This window comes from Astatotilapia calliptera, chromosome 12 (genome assembly GCF_964374335.1).
Source record: "Astatotilapia calliptera chromosome 12, fAstCal68.1, whole genome shotgun sequence".
Classification (NCBI taxonomy): Eukaryota; Metazoa; Chordata; class Actinopteri; order Cichliformes; family Cichlidae; genus Astatotilapia; species Astatotilapia calliptera.
Window position 1 is genome coordinate 6,951,226 of NC_137433.1, and position 26,850 is coordinate 6,978,075.

Below are 26,850 nucleotides of genomic sequence, written 5' to 3' on the forward strand. Positions count from 1 at the left end.
GCTGTTCAAATGGTCCTTTATAACTACGAGAGAAAAAACAAAGCAAAACCAGAACGCTTTTTTATTTCTTACAACTGATTATCATCATAGTGTGCACTTAATACTGTAGCTTAGTCCCTTTATACACACACGCATACATACACACATTTATTCAATCAGCTTTCACTTAGCTGAGGGACTGTTTCAGCACTGCATGTAGTGTGATCAGGAAAGTAAATCCACTTCAACGACAATCTGCATCAGACTGTAAAATGTGGTATTATTATTAAAACAATACGAAAAAAGGCAACATGGAAACAAAAAGACAAATTAAAGCATGTTCAGTGAAATTCTCAGAGCATTTTCAAGTAAACAAAGAAAAATACAAGTAGCATGATGTAGTGGACCCACTAAAGACATAAAGCTCTCTTCACATCCTCTTTAAGGGCCTTTTTCTAAAGGACCAAACAACGTCGTCCATCGCGGCTGCATCATGTGGCGGTGGAATGCGCGCCCTAGCTTTTGCTGGCCGTCTGGTCTCTCCTCAGCAGGCTGGGCTCGGCGGTCATCAATCACCACACGTCAGCACACGCTGGACGTTGTAAAAAAGAAACGGTCCCAAGATCACTAAAGCGTGATCAAAACACATTCCACTTTCAGGATCGCGAGGCTTCGAATCTCCTTTGCGCCTCTCGTTCCTGTCGGGAGCAATAAAACACATGGGCCAGCGGTGGAATCAGGCAGAGCACAATGTTTTTTTAAAAGAAAACTAACAAAAGGCTGCTAATCCTCAGCGTCTCGCCATCAGCAAAGAGCCTCTGCCTTCAAAAGTCATTAAATAACTCAGTCTCACTCCATCTCGTACACAAACAGTCGATGTGACGGGCTCGTGTGCTCACTTCAGATCACTGGATGTCCACCGCTGTTTTACACACAGTAGCAACGAGCTTTTGGCAAACGGCTCGCTTCGAAATCAACACAGAAAAATGTCGTTTCTAATGCAGCTATTGATACCAGCTGGCAGCTCTACGCACCACAGTCACCTTAACCGGAGACACGAAGAGGAAAGTCCAACATCAGCTTCAAAAACAAAAAGATTCACAGCCATTGCTCATGATCAGCGTTTCTCGAGAGGCACCAACATGAAAGAGAGGGTTTTTCCACAAAACCACGTCCGCACTGTGAAACTGGTCTGGAAATACGGCTGCAGCTTAAAAATGTCACATTTTCAGTCTGAGAAATATCTGCTGAACTATTAAGGCAGGATATTATTGTGGAATACATTAAAAAAAAAAAAAGCTTATCTCAGTGCAGCTATTCAAAGTGTGTGTGTTATAAATCGATAAACATGTAAGACAACGTTAGCACTGACTTCACTATAATGCACTACGCAAATAAATAGAGTGAACTTGGTATGTTGAGGCACACAGCAGTCAGACAGCGTGACAGTAATGGTGCAGACTGAAGTTAGAGTTATTACATGGCATCGTGCTCCACAGTATTTCCTTAGTAATGCTTGGTCATATTATCAACTTTATTTACACCGCAAAAGCACAAAATCACCAAAACATTTTGCATATTGCAAAATGGATTACCTAATAATTTGTGTATAATTAAAATAAACGGCCTTGCAACATTTCTGGACGTTAAAGGAAGAGTTTAAAATCTTGTGTAACATATGCGTTTGGTTTCTTGCTACGAGTTTGATCTTAATATGTCTGATTCCCCCCTTAAAGGTCACACGTTGTGCACCATTCATGTGCTTATTTGATTACCTTTTGGAAGTCCAGTTCTAGCCACCTGCAGGTGCAAATATATAAATTCACCATAGACCTCGATTGTACACAGAAAGCAAACATCTGCATCGAAACATCCAGATTTTCACATCTGGGACACTCGGGGACAAAGCAATAAAGGGAGGTGCGGGTGCTTGTTGCTTTTTTTGACACATAGTTGTGCACCTTGATTTTGAACTCTTGACTCGAGGAAGGCAAGTGTTAACCACTACCATTTTCTTCTACAAGATGAAATTTAACTTAAAGGGTCACTGATTTGACACAGTACAGGAGGTCCTGTTTGCATCGCACACACAAACATCCAAGTAGTCAGAACAGAATTTCCAGGGAAAGCTCTAAAAATAGCAGCTGAAGGCAGTCTAAAGGTGCAGAAGGAGGTGACCTTGAAGGGTAAGGCGTTTGCTTTTCACAGACAGTTCACAGAACTTTTGATCACACTTTACAGATCAGAGCCAAACTGAGGTTTTCATGTCTGGTTACTGGCAAGAAAGCAGCAAAACGCATCACTGAAAACATCCACCTGCTGCTTTAACTGAAGCACTGCTTTGGCCTAAAATAAATTTTTAAAAAAGCTCATGAAAGTGTCTAGTCTTGCTTCCTAAAACCAGAGCCTGGCATGAAATCTACAGCTGAGTCCATTATCTAAGGTTCTAGTTTTCTAGTTACTCATAGCTTGATTATGATGAAATGTGTGCTGTATGTGCCCAATGAACGAAGTGCACGACGGCAACTCCAGGCCTATAAAATACAAACACGTTATATAGTTCTTCAAATGAATATTAGTCTAAAGTCTTGGATCTATTACAGAAAACCTATCATAGTGTGTTAGTGCGGCTTAACAACAGAAAAGTGCAGCAGAGTTGTAGAACAAAGTGCACACCTGTCCTTGAAAGCAGTCAGTCGTGATCAGCATCAATGAATGAATGAATCTGAAACTAGTTTGGCAACTCCTCAAATCCTCAGCTTTACAAACTGGAGAAGAAGAAAAAAAGAGCTTGTTTTCTGGTCTCCTGCATCAAAACTCACACAGGCACTTTATCCGTTGTATGAGAGGCATCTGTTATCGCACTGCAACATCTGGAAGACTTGGAGTAAAATCCTGCATCTGTCTCAAGTCTGACCAAAGGGAATTTACAAAGTTTTAGGGGGAAATTCCAACATGACTAACCTTTGGTTTCTTATAATGTAGAAACTGAACATTTACGGGGGGAAACATCCAGTAATTATTCCCCATCAAGAAGAAAAGCCTATGACAAACCTTATGCTGCAAAGCAGAGTGTTTAAAGTCAGATTTGATGGAATTCCCCTTGAACAAACTACAACCTGGAGAATGGGTGCAGAGCGGAGAAACGTATGCAAGACCAATCCAGATAGAAGGCACTGAGACTTGGCTTCTTTTTCACGCTGCTACTTCAGGCATGAATTGGAGGAAAAGATGAACCACAGGTATTCACATCCTGTCCTTCTCATGGCTTTCTAGTATAATGGTAAACAAACAGGCAAGCCCCTGGACTACAACTCCACACAAGGGTCTCCTTAGCTGCAGTGTGAGGATGTGGCACTTGTCCAGCAAAGTCCTGGTCTGCAGTTAGTGTTGTTAAATAGCGTGGACACACTTGCAAGCATGACAGTGCTGCTGTGATGCATGGGGAGGGAGTAAGGAAGAGTTGACCGTGCAGTTGGATTGTTGCTGAGAGCTCATGACGGTCAGTGTGGCTCTGATTGTGCTGCAGGAGAAGGGCGAGGGAGACGGTGAAGTCAGGTCTCAAAGTACTTGTAGATGGCTGTAACGTAAGTCATGACACTTTGCCAGTCTGGCCTCTCTGTGTGCACCATCTCATTAATGTCCTGGAAAAGACAAACAGACACTTTAGACACTACATATTTTATATGATGTTTTTCACTTCATTAAAGGGCGTTATTTATAATTTATCAATAATGATTATGGTTAAACACAACCAAGTCGTCTTGATAATAAGAGTTACCAACTCCAGCTGTAACAGCAGTAAGTAAACCCTGAGTGAAGCATTTGATTTATGATAGAGGATCCTGTATAATATTTACATTTTCAACCCATTCAAATAAACTTCCAGATGAGTTTGACATTCTGGGAAACTCCTTAGACTTGAACATAATCATGTTCAATGTGAGTCTACAGCTAGCACCTGGTCAGCATGCTTTCAGTTAGCATAAAGGAAAAACAGCTAACCTGGCTCTGTGGAATGGTAACAAAATCTACCTGTAAGCACCTCCAGATCTCACTGACCAACACGTTTCATCTCATTTGTGTAATCTCAAGCATCACCCTGAAGAACGAAGTCAGAAGCCATGTACCATAACTTCCTGATAAGCTGTCTCTAAAGCTAATATAACTACAAACACTACATTTAAAACACAACCCAGACATTTAAAATTGTATTAAGGGTAAAGTTAAGCATGATTACAGCTGGTCTAACAGGTGGCTGCTGTCACAGCTCTCTGCAAGGCTTCTCCTCAGCTCATTCAAGTCACTGCTGGACCTCCTAATCATGCCCGAGCCCCTCTGCAGCATTTTCAGGGGAGCTATCTGACAAACAGCACGAGGGTGATCACCTTAACACGCTATTTAAAAAGCTGGTAGCAGTCTATAGATAGCAGTGATAATTTCATTCTTTAATAACCTTTGTAATAGTTTTTGTCAACAACCTTTTTTTTGTGGAACAAGACTATATCTAAGATGAAATGTACTGACAAGATGAAAATAGAAGAAAAAAAAAAATCCAATCAGAGCCTATTAAGTTGTATACAAAGGCGGGACGAGTCTGGAATCAATCCAATCAGAAGTAATCTCCTTGTGCTGTAAAGCTTAGTAGCGCATATTTGATCTTTGTGACAAAATATCAGTTCTTGGGAGGAAAAGAAGAGCAGATATGGACACATTTCGCAATTTGATGTCATGGGTGCTTAGTGAAGCGAGGTGAGCAACTCTCCCTGTTAAAAACAGGACAAACTTTATACTCTATATTTTAGAGATTACGAACTAAATCAGAATGTTCTGTCAAAATTATCACTGATAACCAACCTAGCTGGTATTGGTTGCCAGTCTGCAATAGATAGCAATGCAGTAAGTCTTGGTTATTATGTCTGTTTTTTTATATATACAGTCTTTGCTTAACTGGTAAAAAGAATCAGAGAGTCTGTGACAGACGAAGTGAGGTTGACAGAGAACCAGTATACACTAAAAAAGAAGAAGGAAGGCTTTGTAGATTCATATTAAGACCATTCCTTTTCAGGTAACCTTACCTTACGTTGACTTTTCATTGAGCCAACATGGTGTAGCAGTTAGAAATCCATGTTGGCTAAAGCCGCACATTGTTTAAACGCATGTACGCTTGTACTAACTTAGGACGCTGTCCAAATTTGAAATAAAAGTCAGTGTATAGCTCAGATCTGTGATGATAGATGCACAAGCAGCTGAGTGAAGTTTATGAGGTTAAAAGCAGAACTATAAACGGATCACAATTAGAAAGCAGACTGCAGGTTAACTCCAGCCAGAGATCACAACAAGCAATCTGTGCGAGCTTGGCTGCCGTATTGAAAAGCAATGAAAAGTATATTCTCTATGCCATCCGTTCTAAATTAGTGTCAGGATTTTTGCTGTATTTTATCTTCATTCCTGGGGTTTTATTTTAATGAAGCTTACCAAAGTGCATTTGATGCCCACGCTCTCTGCGGCCTGGAAAGCTAAGGTGAAGTTTCTCCTCTGATGAAAAGAAGCCACAGTTTAAGTCACATGTAATGAAACCTGATGATTAAAAGAAGTTTGAGCTTTTCTTCCGAACGTCACTTGCCTTCTCCTGGCTGGTGAGCTCCTGGTACGGGATGTGTGCGGGCAGGTAGGTGTGGAGCACGGCGCAGAAGGCCAGGCCATCGTTCCAGCTGCTGCTGAAGTTGGTAATATCAATGTTCTTTAAAAAAGAAAAAAAAGAAAAAACACAACACAAAGGTGATGCATTTAAACTTTGATCATACTCGACAGAACATTTACAATCCAGACCACAAATCAATAGGAAGCTATTTTCTGGGTAAGGTGTCAAACATGACTGTACAACATTTCATCCTTTGGACCTTTACATCATGAACGTCACCGCCAGACGGCCGATCTCCACATCGTTTCAGACAACACTATTGCTCATAATCAATTCTGCTTTCACGGAACCATTTAAAATGATTTATCTGCTCGATCTGATGACGGTCCTGGGATTTTATATGAAGTGTCAACACTACTCATCCATATCATATCATATCTATCATCTTTTCCACTATCAGCTGCCATCTGACCTTTAAAATCAAAAGATTTACAGCATCCTGCAAACAACCACTTAAATTATATCCTCAAATATCTTTAATGTCATAACTATAATCTACACCATATGCAGTGATGCAGAGAGAGCACTGTGTTTATCAGAAAACTACATCACAGGATATACTAAATGTTGCCCACTTCCTGGTGAAGACCTAAGATGCCATGGTAACTATACCTTAGATCAAATAAAAAGGGTTGGGGTGATGGCAGAGGACTCTTGGCACATCTGTTTATTGCTGCTTAAATCACTCTGAGGTCGTCACTGGATTTATCTTTATTTTTTTTAACCATAGCTTTAAAGAGCCTGCGGTGAAATTAACAAGTGAGACCTACGCAGAGCAGTCAGTCTGCAGCAGCATGTAAAGGGTACTGCAAAGTTAAAGGGTGTAAAGGGAGACAAAGAGTTCATCCCAACTCAGGAGTTAAAGTTGTGACATTATTTACCTTTCTCTACAATGAGGTATCGCTGCCCGTGGCAGAGTGCACCACTGCATCTACCTATGAACGAGGAAATGATGCCGCCTTCATGTTTTTCATTTTATCTCGCTGATAACAGTTTACTGTGCAATCTTAGCACCACATTAGACCTGCATCATGTTACTGCTTATGCACACCCTCCGCTGATTCTTCTCATTAAAAGCATTCAACTAGCATCTGCAAACATGTTTCCACAGTGTGAGTAGGTTGTTTTTAACACTCATTTGGAGGATCACGTCCACCCCCTGATCATGCTAAGAAACTTTATACACAGAATCGGAACACAAAGATCGCAAACACACAAAATTCCAGCTTCATCTTTTTATTCTTGGACTCAACTAGAATAGCTTTCCATCACTGACAGTTCAATACAATCCTTATTTAGCTTCTACTGGGCTGTGTGCAGCCCCTCAGTTCATCCTCTATCTGATTGAAAAAAGCCACTTTAACTCCCATCTGACTAACAGCTCCTGACAAATAAAAGGTACTCAGAGTAATCTGAAACCTAAGCTTTTGGCTCACATACATCATTAACAGTACATACGCTGACCTCATTACATTAAACATGGGCCAATATGAGCCATTGCTACAGAAAGTTTAGTGCTAAAACCTTTAACTATTAGAATTGCAAAGGCAGTAATTTTCCACAAGGCAACATGTCAGAATGGTTGTGCAAGAAGCCTCAAGCGGAGATGAGGAGTGGGCTTCAGAGGTCTGGTGATCTCATTTCTTTCTAACTCCACACCCCCACGTTCTATTTTCAAACTTGAACTCAGCCTTTAGATTGTATGCAGCTCCCTCTAGAGATGCAGAAGCACTTTATATACTCTTTGTCACATATAGTGTACGACTACAGCTGCACTTTACCTGTAACTTTTGAAACACCTCAGTCAGCATGTACAGTTGCTTTTTATCATGGGGACACTGACAGAAGAGAGCTACCTGATAGCCCTCAGTCTTCTTCTGGCACCACTTCAGCAAAGCATTCCTCTTAGAGCCTCCGTACTCTCTGGCCAGTGCTGACAGCGGGTCCTTTCTCTCCTCTCTGTAACAGAAACAGAGGAAAAGCACAAGCAATCAGTTTTAAGACATTTTCCACACCAAAAAGGCAACAGATTACAAGTTCATCTGATTTACTTAATGAGTAAAGAAAAGCCATCATGAGCTGGGCTATGGAAAAAAAATAAAAAATAAACACAAAAAAGGGATCAAGAAACATGAGATTAAAATCACTGACAAGAATGGAAACAGACAATGTTTTTTAAGTGCCAATGTGAGCACATTAGAAACACATCAGAGGTGAATCAGTGGATCAACATGTGGTACCTTAAGCGGCTGCGGGCTGTGGGAGTGATGGAGGCGGTTGGGGAGGAGGAGGACAGAGAGAGTGGGGAGGAGGCAGCACTCATCGCCATCAGGGAAGATGACGAAGACCCCTCCGAGGCTGACATGTCCCTCTTAATCTCCTCACTGCTCCGGCGGGTCACTGTTTAAGTCACGGGAGAGGAAATCAAACTCAGCTTTTCGTACTGAACTACTGACCGAGTTAATAATAATAATAATAATAATAATAATAATGGATTTATATAGCGCTTTTCAAGGCACCCAAAGCGCTTTACAATGCCACTATTCATTCACTCTCACATTCATACACTGGTGGAGGCAAGCTACAGTTTTAGCCACACCTGGGGCAGACTGACAGAAGCGAGGCTGCCATATCGCGCCATCGGCCCCTCTGGCCAACACCAGTAGGCAAGTAGGGTAAAGTGTCTTGCCCAGGGACACAACGACCTGGACAGAGAGCCCAGGGATCGAACCGGCGACCTTCCGGTTACAGATGCGATTCCCAACCCCCTGAGCCACGGTTGAGTTACTTCATAATTAGTTCATAAAACATAGCCAGCATCTCTAACCTGAGATCGCCTTGGAGGAGTCAATGTTGGAGACCCTCTGGAGGGCAGATGGAGGTCGGCTAGCTGAGGTTCCCCTGAGAAGGTGCTCGGCTGTAAACATCACAGTAAACACATACAGAACAATTTACTCTATGAGCAACTTCCTCTGAAATGAGATGTCATGGTGGGGGCAGAGGTCAGTAGAAAGCCACATTCCAGTCCCTCCGAGTTCAGGGAATACCGACGCACAAGGCCGACACACTCACCAAGAAAACAATAAATCAGTGAAGAATAAATGGACGACTGAAGGCTATGGCCAAGACTGCACGTTCACATGAAACACTTGAACTCATTAGTGTTGAGAATGAACCGAGCAAACCAAGCACTCATTATTTCCTGCTTATCATCCTCTACACATACAGGAAACCTGCTAAGGTCCAGGCCTCTGAGAAAAACAGTCCCTCCATATACCCTGAGAGAGGGGACAGCCCATTAATCCTATTAATCACTGTGACAAAGGACTGAAATATTATATGGGTAATCCTCATGAACAGGACAATATTCTGCATGTTTATATGCGTACACCCAGCAGCTATGAAAAGCAACAGTTCCTACATAAAGAAACAGATTTATTTTTTTATGTAGAATATGTACCTGGCATGGAGATGTCTGTGTAGCTGGGCCTCTTATCACTCAAAGAGGAGAGCGGCTTGGCTGATGACATTGACCCAGTTATGGAGTGTCTCTGAAACAGCAGAAAAACACCTTTTATTGCACAGTTAAAAAAAAAAAAAAAAAAAAAAAAAAATCTGAATGCAGTGATTTGTAAAACAGTAGGCGGAGCTTCACTTCTGTAATGTTATCTGAGCTAAAAGCACAACACAAAGTCACGCTGATATCATTGGAGAGTGTCACATGATCAAGTATAAGAGCCTGCAATACTATGTGAAAAGGAGAAGAACCCAAAAATCCCCACCACTCAAACCCTTTAGAAGCCCAATGCTTAAAATGTACAGTGTTGTGCAAAAGTCTTGAGCTATCCCTCATTTCTTTAAATTTTTTGGTGTGACCACCTTAATAATTCAAGCCTGGACTGTCCACAGTCCAGGCCAAACTGAAAGGTTTTTTTTATAGTTAGTTTCTTCTTCAGGACGCTGGTAAGATCCACAACACCATCACTGGCTCAAATGCAGCTCCAACTCATTTCAAAGCCTCTTCCGTGTTTTACAAATGGCTGTAGACACTCACTGTTGTCTCCTGAACCTGCTCTACATACTGACAATTTAACTAAAAATTTAAAACTTGAATCCGTGAGACCTGTTACCACTGATTTTCAGTCCTCAGGTTTTCCTTATAAATTTCCTTTATTAAGAACAGCTTCTTGACAGACAAGGCTTCAGTGAACAGTAGATGCTTCAGCTGAAGGGCCAGATCTCTCAGGTCCTGTGTCAGGTCTTTGCTGGACCTTTTCCTATTTCTAAATGACATGAGTTTCAGATACTGTTCACCTGATGTACATGTTTTTTGTAGGACTGCCTGTTCTTCTGAAAGACCTTCAGAAATTATTTTTGAAGGTGCTCAAGACTACTTTAAAAGGATTCATTATGGCACCTTGGAAGAAGCATAAGCATGTGCTCAATGAGGAATATAATTTTTGACCTTGCACTAGTGTGAAATAGTATGTAAAGCAGTAAGCTAATAAGGGACAAAAATGCTAACATGTTAATTAAAAACCTTTTCCAGTACCTGCATGGGTGAAACAGCAGCTGCTGGGGGCGTCTTCATGGGACTGGGGCTGAGGGGGGTTCGAGGTAACGGAGCAGCCGGAGCTGTTGGAGGTGTTGGAGCCACAGAGGCACCATTTGACGTTGGACCTAAGATATAAAGAAGCAAAGGTTCACATCCAGTCATATAAAGTTTAGTTGGGACCTTCTTCAGCAAGCAGACAAGCCTGATATGTCAGGAGTCCTGTCTGCAGTAAATCAATAAAAATGCTGAAAATGTATTGAGAATATATTGTTGGGGGGTAAGACTTAAATTTATGTCACTTGTCTTAGTCAGACTGGTGACTCTTGACAAAAAACTAACTAACAATATGGGCTCTCTTTGGTGAGGGAATTTGGGAAAAAAAATACAACAAAAGCAGCAGTGAAGGTCTAAAAATCTAAAACAAAGACAGTGTTGTACCTTGTGAGGCACTATCGAAGCTCTTGATGAGTGTTTTGACGGTGGGTGAGGGCTCCGAGGAGGTGGAGGATCGCCTGCTGAGACCCATCCCCTGTCTGAGAGCAGCTAGGTCCCTCTCCACTGCATTCATGTAGTTATACACTCTGCCTCTCTCCTCATCCTGCCTGGAAAACACAAAGCACTCCACTGAGCATGTGCACTCAGAGCACCTGTGGTGTCAGTTTTGACATTATCAATGCAAAAATGCCTCTGCTCAGTAATTTACCGAGATAGAAAACAGAATGTGTAATTCACAACTTATTTTTGTTTTTAATTCAACTTTGGATTTAGCACAAGCCCTGCTACTGAGCATCTAGTATCAAATTTAATGAAAATATGAAATATCCCAGTCTTGTCTCCTAAAAATAAATAAAAAAATAAATTAGGAGCTGACTATTGCAGCTCTTCCACGCGTCTCTCTGTGGGTCTTACTTGCGACTCTTGACTTCGTCCAGCTCCTTGCTCAGCTTCTCGTTCTTCTCCTGTGCTTCCTGAAGTCGGCGCCGCAGGTCACCAATCTCCTCCTGTGCTTCCGACTTGATGTCATTAGCAATGACGACAGCGGTCTGCAGATCAGCCTGGAACTGACGCCACTCCATTGACTCCTCCTGCACACACACACACACACACACACACACACACACACACACACACACACACACACACACACACACACACACAGATACAAACAGCTGAACATTGTTTATGCTCATAACAGCAGACCCCTCAGCAGTATTTTATCAATACTGTATTTAGCAGTATGGATAAATTCTTTTGGCCACCAGAGGGCAGTTTTTCCTATTTGTAATGACAGACTTTCCTTATGACAGAAACATTAGCATTCATTTAAAATCAGGCCTTCATGAATTCCCCTTTGCGCTCCGTTTAGGTTTCCATCAGCTCCTAAAGGAAATATCTGCGCTTCTAAAAATGCCCCGCTTTGTTTACCAGTTAGAAAACGTAACAACTATCTGCTTTTTTGTGTCAAAATATCAGGGGATTCTGCAGCAAACCTTTTGAAAATTCCACAGTGATGGAAAAATTTTGGTTTGTGGAGCTAGAAGTCATAATACTGCATTTATTTAGTATCCAGATTTTATACAAAGTACTGTCTTAAAACCTAGTTTTTGTTCCTTCTAGTATAATTTGACCTTTACTTGCTCATAATCAAACAGCCTCAATCCACACTCTTTCACAAACGTGTGCACGTTCACATTCTGTGTGGCTGACTTTGCAACAGCATGTTTCGATTTTGTATCCCAGAACTCCTGTGACAGAAGATAAAAGTTATGGCTGCTGTGATTACATTCCAGAGTTGCAAAAGTCCTTCCTGAAAGCACCACTGACTGCTGGACAATACTTTTTATTTGATAAGACTTCAAAACTCATTGTTCTGGTGCTACAGCTGTGCTTCCTGGATCATATTTCACCATCTTGGCCAGCTGACAATGAGACTGGGGGATTTTTATGGCTTCATCTGACATGGTCAGTAGAGAGAGGAACAAAATATGGGAAAGGGGAAGGGAATGATATACAGCAAAAAATGGTCCAGCGCTACGTGTGACTCCTCAGGTCACTTCATGGGTGCCTCGTGTTGTTTGCACCCGAGCTGCGTGGCTATCAAGATTTTTAGGCTGTTGGATGTCAGCAGTTTTTAAAAGATGAGCACCTTTCAGTACGAATGTCCACTTACTCTCAGCCTGCGGTGAAGAATCTTAATCTCTCTCTCCATGTCGTGCTTCTGGTCCTGCAGCTTCTTCACAGAGTCTGAAATCAGAAGGCAATGTTTGGTGATGCTATCATTAAAGAACGCACTGATTCAAAAGCAGACGTCCTTTTCATATCAGAATCTCTAAGGCAAGCTGATGAGCATGCTCACATTGTTCTACTACTTGATAAAAGTTGGCCTTCAGCACAAGCGTCCACTCGAGTTAGAGTGTGTCTGCAGCCCACTTACTTTCCAAATCTGTGATAATGAGATTGTCGTGGAGTTTCAGAGCTCGGTGCTGCTCCACCTCATCCTCCAGTTCAAAGATGGTTTCCTTCATGTCAGCGATCTCTGTGTCCTTCTCCTGCAGCTCCATGCGCTGCTTCTCCAGTGCACGATCCTGCTCAGCCATTTGCTGCTGCGCCTGCTCCTGGAAGTCTCTGTATTCACTGTCCAGCTGCGCACAAACAATTAAAGTATACTTCATTTAATTAGACAGTAGACAAGACATTAGGTAAAAACTGACTGCAATAAATCTTCACAATAACCTGCCTGCTATTATAACTACACATCTGTGCAGTTAGCTCTGTATAGTCTTTGAGAATGTGTACCATTCCTTGCTAAAGGCTGACTCTGGAGAGCTGGTGATACTAAATTTGTGATATCTGAGACACTGATGGACGGGCAGTAATAAAGCTGTAATTTTCATAACCCAAAAACTGAGAGTTGTTGCACCCTAGATTAAAGTAAAGACATTTAGGTCAAACGCCTCAATTTAGCTTCTATTTGCGTGAAGATCTCATGTTCCACTCACTGTCCTTGAACTAACCTTCCTGAAAGTCTCCTGCAGCCGGCTGAGTTCGCCGTGGGCCTGTTCCATCTCCTCCTGCATCTTTGCAGCTTTGGCCTCAGCCTCCTCTTTCCCCAGCCGAACACCTTCCAGCAGCTGACAGATGTCATTTTTGTCCCCCGCAGTGTGCAGAGAGTACAATTCGGCCACTCTCTGCCTCTCTTGATCCAGCTGGGCTCGGCAGCGGCTCAGCTCCGCCTGGTCGTTGCTCACGGCTGCTTTGTACTCTTCCAGTGTGGCCGCCATGGCAGCTCGATCCTGCCTCTCCGAATCCAGGAGGCGCTCCATCTGTTGGTTCCTCTCCTTCAGCACTCCCATCATCTCCTGAGCTTCAGCATTGTCCTGCTCAGCCATCTTTAACGTGTTGGATAGGTGCTGTTGCACCCCCAGTAGCTGCTCTCTCTCAAAGCGGGCATTATCCGCCAGATCTGCGTAACGCTGCTCCAGCTCCATGTAGCGCCCACTCTTGATGTCCTCCTCCAGCACGTAGGATATATGATGCTCTTCGAGGAGCGAGCGCAGGTATTCAATCTGGCGGCCGTAGAGCTCCAGCTTGTCGCTCTGCTGGCACAAGGAGTCCATGAGGATGACTTTCTCCTCTCCGAGCCGCTCGTTCTCTCCATTCAGCTCCTGTGTGATCTGCTGCAGGTCAGCCAGTTCCTGCAGTGTCGCCTGAAGCTCCTCAGCTGTGCTGTGCTGATTCTCCTCCATCTGTTGGATGCGCTCCGTCAGACAGGCTACTGACACCTCACTGGCATTGCCACTGCTACCCCTCCGTGAACGCTCCCTGCTAGGTGCACACTCTGACTCAGATGACGAGGAAGCTCCAGATGGGGCGTCCAGAGCATCGTCACTGGAGGTGACAGCTTGGTAGACCTCACTTGACTCACTATCCAGGTTGTCTGCCGAGCCTCCATGCTGGTGTCCTGTGAGAAGATCCTCCAATGAGCCAGGGGCAGAGCCTTCCACTGAGGAGGTCATAGTACCTGTGCCACCACCATCGCTGTGCCCACTGCCTGCAGCCAGTTCTGGACTCAGGGAGGAGTAGTTGAACAGCTTGTCAGAGCCATCCAGCCTCTGCTCCAGGGAGAATCCCAGAGCATTCAGCCGATCTTTCAGCATGCGGTTCTCGCTCTTCAGCAGGTTGAGCTCCTCTCTGATGGCTTGATTCTGCTCTTGTAAGAGAATCAGAGTGGACTCCACATCAGCGGCCGTGATGGCTGAAACCTGGGGCTTCTCTTCCTCCCCAGCTTCTTCCTCCTGTGGCACCTCCTTCCCACCAAGGCCGAGTTGGGCCCTCATGTCCCTCAGCTCGCTGCGAAGGTGAAGGATTTCCACGTCTTTGCTCTTGGCCAAACCAAGAAGGTCTTTGACTTTGGCTTCCAGAGCCACTTTATCATTAATCTGGCCATCTGACTTAGACTTGCTCATACGGCCCTCGGACTCTGCCAGGATCTGGCGGCGAGAGCGCTTTCCTGAGGCCACATCCCCAGCTACAGTCCCTGATGCAAGTTGCTTTTTAGCAGTGGATGACCGAAGGCGGTCTCGTAATGAACTTGGCTCCTTGGAAGTGGATGATGATGCACGTTTGGATGAAGTACCTACAAGAAAAAGTGGATTTCTTTTATCCTGGTGAAGTAACACTGAAAAAATAATTTTTACAGCTTATCTGAGAATATGAAGAGCTCAGTTTAGCAATGTTTTTGTCTCATTCTTTTTCTTTTTTTGCTAGTAGACAATTCCCATGCTCTTATTTTGACAACTAAGCTGCCGCTAACCAGCAGCTGCTGTTGTGATGATCTTCACTATCATTGTGCTGCTTGGGTCTCTCGCTCATGTCCCAACATCATCATTTTGGTGCCTCAAGGCACCTCCTATTGTAAGGTAAAGACCTTACAATAATACAGAGAAAAGGCCAACAATTAGATGAGCAATCCCTTGGCAACAGTGAGGAAGAAAACCTCCCCTTTAACATTAAGAAATCTCCGGCAGAAGCAGGCTCCAGGAGGAGCAGCTCCAGCCACGAATACATTCCAAACCTGTGGGATACATTTTTTTGAGATACCTGAAGTTGTCTTTGGCTTGCTGTCTAAGTTGCTAGCGCTTGTGCCAACAGACGTAGTCCTCTTGGTCTTAGTGACGGCACTACTTGATGAAGGATTCCCTCCAGCCATAGCCGCTAAGAGGTCATCATTGCTTTTAACCTGAAAGAAGAAAAAGTCAACACGCTCACAGAAAAATTAATGAAATCAGAAACCTTCAGGTGCTACACGCTCCATCACTTGATGAATTTTACCTTAGACAGAGGAGCAACGGTGGTGCTTTTGGCTGGGGGCTTTCCGCCGGTAGTCACGGCCTCTGACTTTCCTCGATCGGCGCTCCCCTTACTCACCGCTGGCCGGACCGTCTTCTTCATAGTGAGCTCTCTGATGCTGAAACATTTACGGCTCAATCTGTACACAAAAAGGAAAGGAGACAGAAGAAAGGTAATGTGCGTCAGCCTCCAGAGCAACAGCTCCAGTTTTCCATGGAAGAAGAATTCTTTCCACAGAGACAATTCCCTGAACTCTTAAGAAAAAAAACTGGGACCACATCAAATAGCTGAACACTTCTCGAAACCTCTGCCTGAGCTCAGAAATTTTTTCAATACAGCCGGTGTTTGGGAGCTAATTTTGCTTTTTTTTATTTTATTTTTATTTTATTTGTGAAGCCTACAATGATTAGTTTCTGGTGGATTGTTAGTTTTCTGCATATTTAAAAAATATCCCGTGTATACTGTACACCCCCAGATTCAGGAATGCAGAATAAATACTGACTTAATGGCCTCTAAAGGGCAGCCTCCACTAGATGGCTGTCATGTGTTTGTAATTGTTCTCTCAGTTAGGACTTTTAGCTGCAACAATGATACCAGAATAAGTGGCCGCTGTTGGGGGCGTATGTGCAAAGAATGTGGCTTTGCAGTCTTGGCCTCAGCACAAACAAACAGGAGGTAGGGAAAGCATCTTGCTATCATCGCAAAGAACATTCAGCAGGACCAAAAAAGGAAAACGAGATTCCACCTCCCACAGATCAACCGAAAGCTCAAATATCCGGCATATCATGAGAGGCAAAAAAAAAAAAAAAAAAAAAAAAACCCAACACCACAAAAAACCCAAAGTAATACATTTCACCTTGAGCTGCTAAGACATGACTTAGTGCCATTCTAATGTGAGCCACACATATACCAGTTCACAATCCTTGCTGCTTTATTTAAACAACCTGACAAACCAGAAAAGATTCCTAATGACGATTTAATCTAGGCTCCTGAACATACTTACATAGTGACAGACCAAATTAGTAACAGATGACACAACTATACTCTCTCCAACAAATGAAGAGCTTTTTACCTCTCACCAACAATGTGCTAAACCTGGCTATTAAAACAGACAACCCCCCCCCCCCAAAAAAAAAAACCGAGGAGGTTTCACTGAGGTTTTATTCGTAGAATCTGACTTGATGCCACGATAGCAAGAAAAGGGATTTGGGAAGCAGCTGGAGACAAAGAGTAAGTGCTTTTGCACAAACTTGGATGTCTTTGAGTTCACTTACGAGGGGAAAAGTGAGCTAAAGTGATTTATTGTGCACAAGCAAACCCAACTCCAATCTACCTCTGAGTCAGTGCTCTGTTATTTTCCCAAGAAAAAGTTTGCCGTTTAAAAATGGAAATAAATACACAGACACACAGTAAATCTGACTTTAAATAGAACGCTGTGAAGCTGACCAGCATGCTGCAGTGGGCCATAAATGTTTAGACAGTTAGGTGACTAAGCCTTTTTGCTGTATCACGGCTAAATAAATACACGTAGTAAAAATGAATTAATATTTAAAGTAAACTGCATCACCAGTTTATGTTTCCCGAGAACTCAGAATGACCTGCTACCAAGTCACAACTGTACTGTACTCAAAAACAAATACCTTTCTAACAAATTTCAGCTGTGCCTCCGGGGTGCAGGTGCTGTTTAAAATATGCCATCCTGTATCAAGTCTTCTACACAGAGTCCTCAAAAAGATCCAGTTCACACACAGTCTTTACTATCACTCTTCACAGCCTTTCTTCACTATCAATATCAGTTATGAGGAGTCTAAATGTCCTTTGTGTGCTTTTTAAGTTGTAGAACACAAATACACATCACGTAAGGCTGTTTTCACACATGAACTCGGGGAAAATGTCAGGAGAATCAGGGAAGAGCATCCTCGGAAGTTTTCTTTTCATATATTTAACACACAGTTATGGAAATCTCTGACTGAAATCTCCCTGATTTAGGAGATTGTATGGGTACGCCTTATAGGAGGAAGAAAACAGAACAATTTTGTGTACTTTGCCACAATTGGACAGCAGATGGACATTTAACGTCCGATCTGTGATAAACACTGTTGGAAAGTAATAAAGAAAGCAAGCACAGCAATCCAATCATGTCTTGCTGTGTGTGTTGGGACCCTGCGATGGCAGGAATTTGCTGCAAGCAGGTGGGTGGGGCTTCCATGCCAACAGCCAGAGCTACATGGACGACATGACCATATTAAGCATGTCTCAGTGACATTAGACACAGCTTTTCTTATAGCAGTGAGGTTTGAACTTGTTGAACTTGTTAACTAGTTACTGGCAGAATCATGAACTCTGAAGTGTGCAGAGAAACTCTGTATAGAAACTGAAAAGAAATCATCCACGATTGATGATGGAGATCCAGAGCATACTTAACCACCCAGGAGAACACTGGGGTCTTAAAATGGTATTCCTAGAACCCTGACCTCAATCCCATAGACCACCCATGGGAACACCCTTGGGAAGCAATGGACAATAAAAGCCAGCTTGTTGGCGTTTCACTAGCTGATGATGACCTGAAAGCTTTGTTGGCTCAAACGAGGAGGAAGGGCTTGCCACAACTGCAGAATCGGCTGGTTTCAGGCCACAACCCTAAACAATTTGCATGGTTAAACTGATCTTGGGTAGGGTGTCCATTACCATTTTGTCTGCATTTTCAATGTGTATTTATCATTTTGTAATTTAAACCTAAAAACATGTTGCTATTTTGAGAGCACAAGCAGACCATCCCACCCAAATGCCAAAACCAGTCCACTGGATCCAATTCGGGAAGAGGTCAAGGGTTCAGGTTTTTCTTTTAAATTGTCACCAACGTGTATATTACCTTTTTTTAAACAGGGAAAGTTACTTTCAACAGTCGTGGTATCCAAGTCTAAAACCAAACCAGACCAGTACAAAGAAACAAAGAAAAGCCCAAATGTGTACTTAACTGTGCAAGTCCAAACACCAGCAAGTAAGCAACATCTTTAGCTAAAGACAGCCAGAAATCAGTTACAGCCAGATTGCCATTTTAAGCAATATCCAAATATACAGTGCACACACACACATATATACATATATATATACACACATATATACATGCATACATGCATACATGCATACATGCATACATACATGCATGCATACATGCATACATGCATGCATACATACATACATACATACATACACATATATACATACATATACATATACATATATATATATATATATATATATATGGGTGCAACGATATTCGTATCGATATTGAACCGTTCGATACAGTGCTTTCGGTTCGGTACGCATATGTATCGAACAATACAACATTTGTAATTTATTTTATCAATTTTCCTTCTGACGATGCTGTCTGTGTTGAGCGCTCAGTGAATCTGCGTTCGACTACTCCGCCTAGGCTGCACTGTCGAGCGCAGATCCACTGAGCGCTCAACACAGACAGCATAGTCAGAAGGAAGAGCGCAGGGCAAGCTAGCGAGACAGAAGTTAAGCTCTACTTGCAACAGGCAAATTGAACCTCATTCAGATCTGGCGTTTGGAATTATTTTGGTTTTCATGTGACGTAAGCGAGTCATGGACTAAAGTAAAACAGTATGTTGGATGTGCCATGCAATGCTCAATTACATTGGTGTGAACTAGTGTGTTAGCGCAGTTAGCTCGTTAACGTGTTGGCCGTCTAGCCCCATGCACGGAGCGATCGGCGGTAGCTCGTCAACGGAGATTTGCCGTGTTGTGGCGTTAAGGTCATTTCAACGAGATTAACCTGAAAGCACTAGTGGGAACACAACGAATATGACTGCACATTTACGCCGACATCATCCTAGTGCAAAGACAAAAACAACAAGCATGCTACTAACTTTAGCCGAGTCATTTAGACAGCTGTTAGCACATGATTCTCCTTATGCTGCTGAGAATATAGCCCAGAAGAAGCGGATAGTATAGCTTTTATTTTGGAAAGAGCCATTTCTCTGTAATAAACTCTCTTTTCCAAAGATGAGTGATTCCTCAATCAGATACAGGGCTTGCAATATCGCTAGCCCGACGTCCCGGAGCTAGCGATTTTTTCAGTCGGGCTACCAAAATCTATCTCTTCCCTGCCCGTCGGGCTATTGTAGGAAAAATATATGTCAATCCTTTTGCATTCTTTCAGAAATGTAGCTGGGTAATTATGTCATTGGCATCGGTGAGCCACTGTCAATATGTGACATATTGAAGTCGCGTTTGAATTTGCGCTTGTTTTTTTGCTTTCACTTTGCAATCGTGCGAACTGTGTATAGAGAGCGACAGCACTGATCTGTGAGTGATGATAATTTGTGCACCAATTCCTCTGACATCGTCTTATTAATAGTTAGCTTACTATGCAAACATGACAAGTGAAATCTCCCGCAGCTTAAACATGTGAGAGGTTGATCGTGCAGAGAATCGCTGAGCTTATGTGAGTGCGTGTGTAAAAGCATTTCAGTTCTGCTGAGCCAAATAAGACAGGTCAGGGTGAAGAAGTGACAGCCAAAGAAAAGCTTACCACAAAACGGAGAAGTTATGACAAATCAGACTATAAGGCAAAAAGAAAGTGCAGCTTTATGGTTTCATGGACAAAAGAATTTCTGTGGCTGCAATATGACGAGCTAAATGGCTCCTACCTCAAAGCACACTGTGTTCTGTTGATCTTATGTGCTGCACAATAATGTTTAACATTTAGTATTTACTGTCATATTCCCATATATCATTGTGATGTTGTTTATTCTATTACTCTTGTTCTCTTCTGCTTGCTTTCTTTTTTCTTTCTCAGCAGGTGATCCAGGTGATTGATATATGCATTTTTTTTCTCTGCCCGTTCTGTTGGTTTTTGTCTTTTGCCCTTCTCCCCCGTCCCTCTTCTCAGCTGTTTCTCGTTCCCTCTTTCTTTCTCCCCTTCTTTCCCCCAGTCAAGTCTGTCCCGTATTCAGTAAGTGAAAATAAAATAAACAATAAAAGGTGAATCAAATGGACCATTACGGCAAGGCTGGGATGGTCAGTTTGGTAAAGTAAATCCGTTGGGCATCTTTCTTTGCCTTTAGACAACAATTCTGATGGCAAAAGAGCCAAACGGGACAGGCAGAAAAAAAAAAAAAAAAACAAAAACAAAAAAAAACACATGTCATCCTTTCATTGTTTACCATCCTTCATGATAAACGTTCACTGTGTATCATCATTCAATAAAAAAAATCTTCTGAAATGAAAAAAAAAATAATAATAATTCACTTTGTATTTACTCATGTTATCTTTGTCTGATATTAAAATGTATTTGATGATCTGAAACAATTAAGTGTGACTTATATGCAATCAATCAATCAATAAATAAATAAGAAAACAGGAAGGGGGCAAATACTTTTTCACAGCACTGTTTGTTCTGTGCTCACATTATAATTGAGCTCTGTTTTTTCTCCCAGGCGTGCACTCAACAAGCAGCCAGTTTTCTGAATAGCTGAATGTTTTTGAATGCAGATGTCTGAAACAGAGAGCTGCTAGCTGGAGCACAACCCTTTTTCACTGGGTCTGAATAGACATGGGAGCACAGGCTGGGGACCAACAGAGCAGCTAAATAGGGCAGAGTCAGCAGCCTTTTCTTTCACTCTCCCACTCTTGAAAACAGTATGCTCTTCAACATGCACCACACACATCACTCTAACTTGGTTAAATTTGTAGAAAAAAACATATATATAAAATAGCAAAAACCCGGTGTGTTTTCCACATTCCTACACCAGCATCTGTGATCAATTACAGTATCACAAACAACCTCGCCTAACAAACAACACTCCTGCTGACTCTACATTGTTGGACTGAGTGTTCATAGTATAACAACGTGTTTAAATAAGGGACATTAGATAAGAGGAGACAGTGAATCCTGAATAAAAATCTATGGGAGAGTTCTGTAACACAAAAGAAGCGTCTCCCCTGCCCCTCACCCCGAGAGCCAATCAACAGATAAAAAGAAAAACATATCAGCCACTCATTAGAGTTTGGAATTTCAGAATTTATAAAGGCCACTAAGCAGGAGACAATAGAGAAACACCCTTCAACCATGAGTGTTGATGTTGCACAGAATGTCCACCAGGGGTCACTCTGGAACTCCCTTTTTAGCAATGCCACATAGGAAACAGGCAGCTGTTGGGCACACTTGGGCAGAGCAAGAACAAGTAAATAAGTAACTACATATAACAAATGTTACAAAAATCTGTTTGATTTGTGTGTCAAAGGAAAAAAAAAATCCAATATTCTATATTCTTAATTCACCCAATATCAATATTAGTCTTAAAAATCCTATATAACTTTGCTCTTCTACAGTGCTGGCTGATGGACCAACAACAGCTCAAACAAGATTAGCCTACAGACTGATGTGTGTACCACATATTTTTGACCATGCTCCCATCTGATAGCAGAAGATCTCTGCAGATAGGCAGGGAGGCAGTCTGTAGCTGCAAACTGACTGCCAATGCGTCACAGCCGTTGAACCATAAATTTCCCCTCTATTGCTGGGTTGTTTCCCAACAATTTAAAACAGTGAGAGCAAGATAAAAAGACAAAAGGGCAATAGAGGATCTTAATGAACAGTCAAGCAACAGCAACAACCAGATACCCCACGTTTCAAAAGACAAGAACACTGTTGAGAAGAATTTGATAATATGGAGGTATTTTGGTTATTTAAAGTCCAACAAAGAAGCAGAGCAGCGTGCACTGCCAGTTGTATTGAGAGCGTGTTTCCACTAATTTTTTTTATCATCTGAAGCAGCACCATGCTTTAGAGCACATGCAATGCAAGACTTTACAGTTCCAGACATGTCCTTATGTACCAGAACTTACAATGGAAAATGAAGAGACTGTGATATGAGAAACGCAAGTCTATTTTACTGCAAAACACGCCAATTAGCACAGTTGACAATTTGGCATTTAAGTGGCTGAGTAAAGTAACTGAACCTCATAAGCCAACTCCCTCACCATAAACATTTCTCTCAGATGCTACCTTTTTTTTTTTAGGATGGGCAGAGACACTCTTCATGTTGGCTCATGTAACATCCTTTTATTCTATGAATGCATTGTGCAAATATAAAAAGCTTTTTAAGCCTTTTAAGCATGATTTTAGTGTCACTATTTCTACTACTTCTTTGTTTCTTCTATTCATACAGTTATGTCCCTGTGACCACTGAAATTACAACTATGGCTCTCTACCCATTCAGTCACATAGGTGCTTCAAAATAACTGCTCAAATACCTGCCTGGAGGCATTTTGAAGACGGCTGCCGGGTGGCTAAACTTACATTGAGCACAACCGGTTTAAATACAGCTCAAATATTTAACAAACAGCACAGAATGAAAAGGCCAAAGTCCACAATGTTTGCCTGAAACTGGCAGACACGTCTTAAATATTAGCCAGGCTTTTGACTGTTAACAGCACAAGTTTACAGTGGAGGAAGGGTGACTGCTGAACTGACATTCAGAATCTATGAAATACAAAATGACATCAGTTTAAATGTAATAAAGGTGCCTATTTTGATCAGGATGCTGTTGAAAGAAAATATTTATAAATGTATAAATATGTCTGTGAATGTTCTCAGTCATTCAGGTCATTGTAGTCTAGGAAGCTTGGAAAGAAAAGCGTCTGGACTTCTTTAAGTTGCTTGAAGACGTTTCACCTCTCATCCGAGAAGCTTCTTCAGTTCCAAGGTCAAATGGTGGAGAGTCCCAGATTTAAGCCCTATGGGAGTGTCCCTCAAGAGCCTACAAAGGACCCCCTAATGATCTCAACCTAATCACCCGTTTCACACCGAGCCAAGGTGTGAAAACGGGTGTAGGTCACAATCAACCAAGGTTTAGAGTGAACTCATTGTGAAACCTAGCCCTACCCTATCGTGATTTACTGAGATCAAATGGCCCAGGATGTGAGTGGACGTTAAAGGGTCTGGGAAAGGATCTCAAAACTGGATTATAGATGGCAGACAGTTGATGTTGTAAGCCACCACTTCTGTTCAAAGATGGTCCTTCACAGTGGACATAGATGGGGGAGTGAAAGAAGCCATCTATGTCCACTGTGAACAACCATTTTTGAACAGAAGCGGTGGCTTATGACTTCCCAGACACCTTAACGCCCACTCACTTCCTGGGCCATTTGATCTCAGTAAATCACATGATAGGGTGGGGCTAGGTTTCACAATGAGTTCACTCTAAACCTTGGTTGATTGTGAGCTACACCTGTTTTCACACCTTGGCTTGTGTAATTAGGGGGTCCTTTGTAGGTTCTTGAGGGACACTCTCATAGGGCTTAAATCTGGGACGCTCCACCATTTGACCTTGGAACTGAAGAAGCTTCTCGGATGAGAGGTGAAACGTCTTCAAGCAACTTAAAGAAGTCCAGACGCTTTTCTTTTCAAGCTCTATAAATGCATAAAGGTGCAAAGCTCACTGTAAACCATGCAATTAAAGCTGAGATAAGCCAAGGGGCAAGTTCCCATTATTTCAAATTAACAGAGCTGTTGTAGTTGATTTCGCTGTCAATAAGTGCACTGGATCTGATCCAGGGTTGCACAAAAACATGAGCTTGAGACAAAGAAGAAACAGTGTTTGAGAAAGAGGTGGGGGGGAAAGCACAGTGGTCTAGTAAATAACCCTTCCCTGCGCTCTTTCTTTAACTGCGGGGAGGCACTTCCTTGCCATAACATCAGCTTCCTGTGGTGGCGTCTCCCAAGAAAAAGAAGAAGAAAAGAAATGTCGACCCTGCAAGGGTGACTGTTTACAAAGACAAGCAGAGATCAGTCCAGTTGAGACACAGACTTTTTCAAACCTCAAATTTGACTTAAAAAAATGTCTGGTTATTAATGCCAAACAGGAATGAACCATCTTATGACAAAGCTTTAACTATTTAAATCTTTAAATCTATAGACTAGTGAGTGCTTATGGTTTTTGCACTCAGCTGTCAAATGCACATTCATCTATGCAAAGGGGTATTTATGTACTGCACCCATACAATAATACCGTTCTCCTGTACACTGCTGTTACTGAGTCAGTCTGATCACCTCCTGCAGTGACACTTTCAGTCACCTGAGAGAGAGCGGCTCCTCTGTTTTGTTTTGTTTTCCCTTCACCACCACATAGCACTGATGCACAAAGAATCACAGCCAACAACTATGTGGTGTAACCATAATATCCAGAACTGCTGACTAACATCTTACTCGTATATCTAAATCCAGTTATCAGTTTGGTCACAGTCCATGTTTAACCACTAACCATGTGAGCTCTTCTCCCAGCGGTGGACCCTCTTTCAAAGACGGGTAAATCCGGTGTTACTTGAATCCTGCCACAAACTCTGTGTCCTTGGGCCTGCTCAGCATATTTATAAGTGCCACAGAGCACGTTAAAAGTAACCGCTTAACTGATTAACTAGTCGTACATTTTCTGTGTTCGGTGCCACTAGAGAAGAAAGTCTCCAAGACTGAGATTTCCCCAAAATGTGTTTTTGTTCTATTCTCAAAGACAAATCATTCATCGGCCAGAGACCACAAAGCTATATTTCCCCTTTACTATCTTCTGGAAACTAATCTCATGAGGAGACTGTGGTATATTGATCTCTCCAAACTGTTGACAAAAGTTGAGAGACATCTGTGGACACCTGGTTTTACATATAAATATATATGTATCTAATTTTCAATAAATGGAGTATACGAATAAGTCACATCTTTGAAACAGCATGGTCAACCAAAAGACAAGCTGAGATATCAGTAGTGTTGACTCCTCTGAAACAGCAACACAAACGTCAGCCCTAATACGACGTGTGAAATGTACACGTATGTCATTTAGCCATTTTATTTTAGGGAAAAACAATCTGCCCACACTACGGAATAAATGAACATTTGTACTACCCTAGGAAAAACAAATAGCATCTTAAAATTATTGACATAACCTAGCTAGCTAGTTAGCTGTACTGTCAGGCAGGCAGTTAGTAAACTTCCTGCTTTGCCTTTCAAAACTAAAGCACCAACCTAGACACGTAAGCACACCCCTCAACAGCTACTATCGAAAATGTCAACAGACGAGTGAAAATAACAGTTAAAGATGACATGAGGTATAATGCACGCAGACACAAGATGTATTTTTTTTTAACTGCAGATACTTTTAGCTAATGAAAAATGTTCTGCAGCAAAAATCTGGACATATTTAAAACACTATTTAACAGTTAACAAAGCATAACGGCAACTTTATTTTGAGGGAAAATCTCGATTTAACAATAGCTCTGGTTTTACTGGCACACATGAAACTACTGTACGAATGCCCCCCGCCGAGACTACTTGGCAATCTACTTATTGTGAAATTATTTATGAGATGACTCAAAGCACGCTCGTTAGCTTGACAGCTTATCCAAAATCGGGTGTAAGGGTTAAAACAACATTTCAAGCAGTAGTTAAGCCAACACAACTAAGAAAACTAGGCTTGGTTGTTCATGTGACCTCGGCGTAGGTGCCATCGTTTCTTTTCAGTCTGTTAATTTCACCGCGCTGCCAGCAAGAAATATCAACAATTATGTCGCTAATGCTATTATTAAGCTAACAATGTTAGCATAGCCGGCAAAAAGACAGCGCCCCTCCACTTAACTGCAGAAATATTCCTACCTAAGGTTCTCCTTATCTCCCAGCTTGGCAGGTTAGGGCCCGATAGGCATCCATTTGCGGTCGCTAACAGTCTGCCTAGCCCACAACGTGTTACGGCAGCGGGCAGCACCGGTTTCGGATGTCGGCTCCCTTCTGTTGGCAGCAGCCGCCGCATGAGCCTCTGCCCCCTCCCCGTGTTGGATCACCTCAGCATCACCCGCAGGAGGGACACTCCACTGCCTCCACCATAAGCAAATATGTGGTTAATTTGTAACCAAATTAATATAAATATATATGTATCTAATTAACCAAATGTGGTTAATTTGTAACCAAATTAACGACTTTACACGATTTAATTTAAAATGAAGAAACTGGAAAACCATTTGGATGAATGCTTATCCTCTTTTAATCTCTAAGACTAGTTTGAAATATATCTGAAACCTCAAGTATTATCACACTATTTATGCGGGCGGAAAAGTATCAGAATATAAACATAGACAGGGACCCAGCCACAAATCCGGTCTCTGGAAAACTATAAATTGAGCCTGATTTGGATGTTCGCTCCTGTTTTCACTAATCTAATTTTCAGTGAAAACATTTCATACTCTT

The 26,850-nt window shown here is 42.2% G+C and overlaps 1 protein-coding gene across 2 annotated transcripts; it reads right to left on the reverse strand.

The window, feature by feature from the left end:
* Positions 1-26,609, reverse strand: specc1la (sperm antigen with calponin homology and coiled-coil domains 1-like a). 2 transcript variants are annotated; one of them, XM_026187540.2, is made up of 16 exons: positions 26,263-26,609; positions 15,570-15,726; positions 15,339-15,477; positions 13,253-14,874; positions 12,673-12,880; positions 12,409-12,482; positions 11,148-11,323; positions 10,677-10,840; positions 10,236-10,363; positions 9,144-9,234; positions 8,511-8,600; positions 7,924-8,083; positions 7,540-7,642; positions 5,606-5,722; positions 5,458-5,517; positions 1-3,623 (listed from the first exon to the last, which is right to left on the reverse strand). In XM_026187540.2, exons 2-16 carry the CDS (start codon positions 15,687-15,689, stop codon positions 3,534-3,536), a joined length of 3,342 nt encoding a protein of 1,113 aa, XP_026043325.2. In that variant the 5' UTR covers positions 15,690-15,726; positions 26,263-26,609; the 3' UTR covers positions 1-3,533. The 2 variants fall into 2 exon arrangements, with proteins under 2 accessions (XP_026043325.2, XP_080143663.1); XM_080287537.1 differs by having other exon boundaries at positions 7,465-7,642.
* Between the last annotated feature and the right edge of the window lie 241 nt (positions 26,610-26,850).

Excerpts from the sequence above, each read along its gene's own strand:
- specc1la (XM_080287537.1), bottom strand. The coding sequence starts at position 15,689 with ATGAAGAAGACGGTCCGGCCAGCGGTGAGTAAGGGGAGCGCCGATCGA. Across the intron at positions 9,235-10,235 it reads CTGCTGTTTCACCCATGCAG|AGACACTCCATAACTGGGTC; the intron begins GTACTGGAAAAG and ends CTGCTGTTTCAG. Across the intron at positions 5,518-5,605 it reads AGCTCACCAGCCAGGAGAAG|AGGAGAAACTTCACCTTAGC; the intron begins GCAAGTGACGTT and ends TCTTTTCATCAG.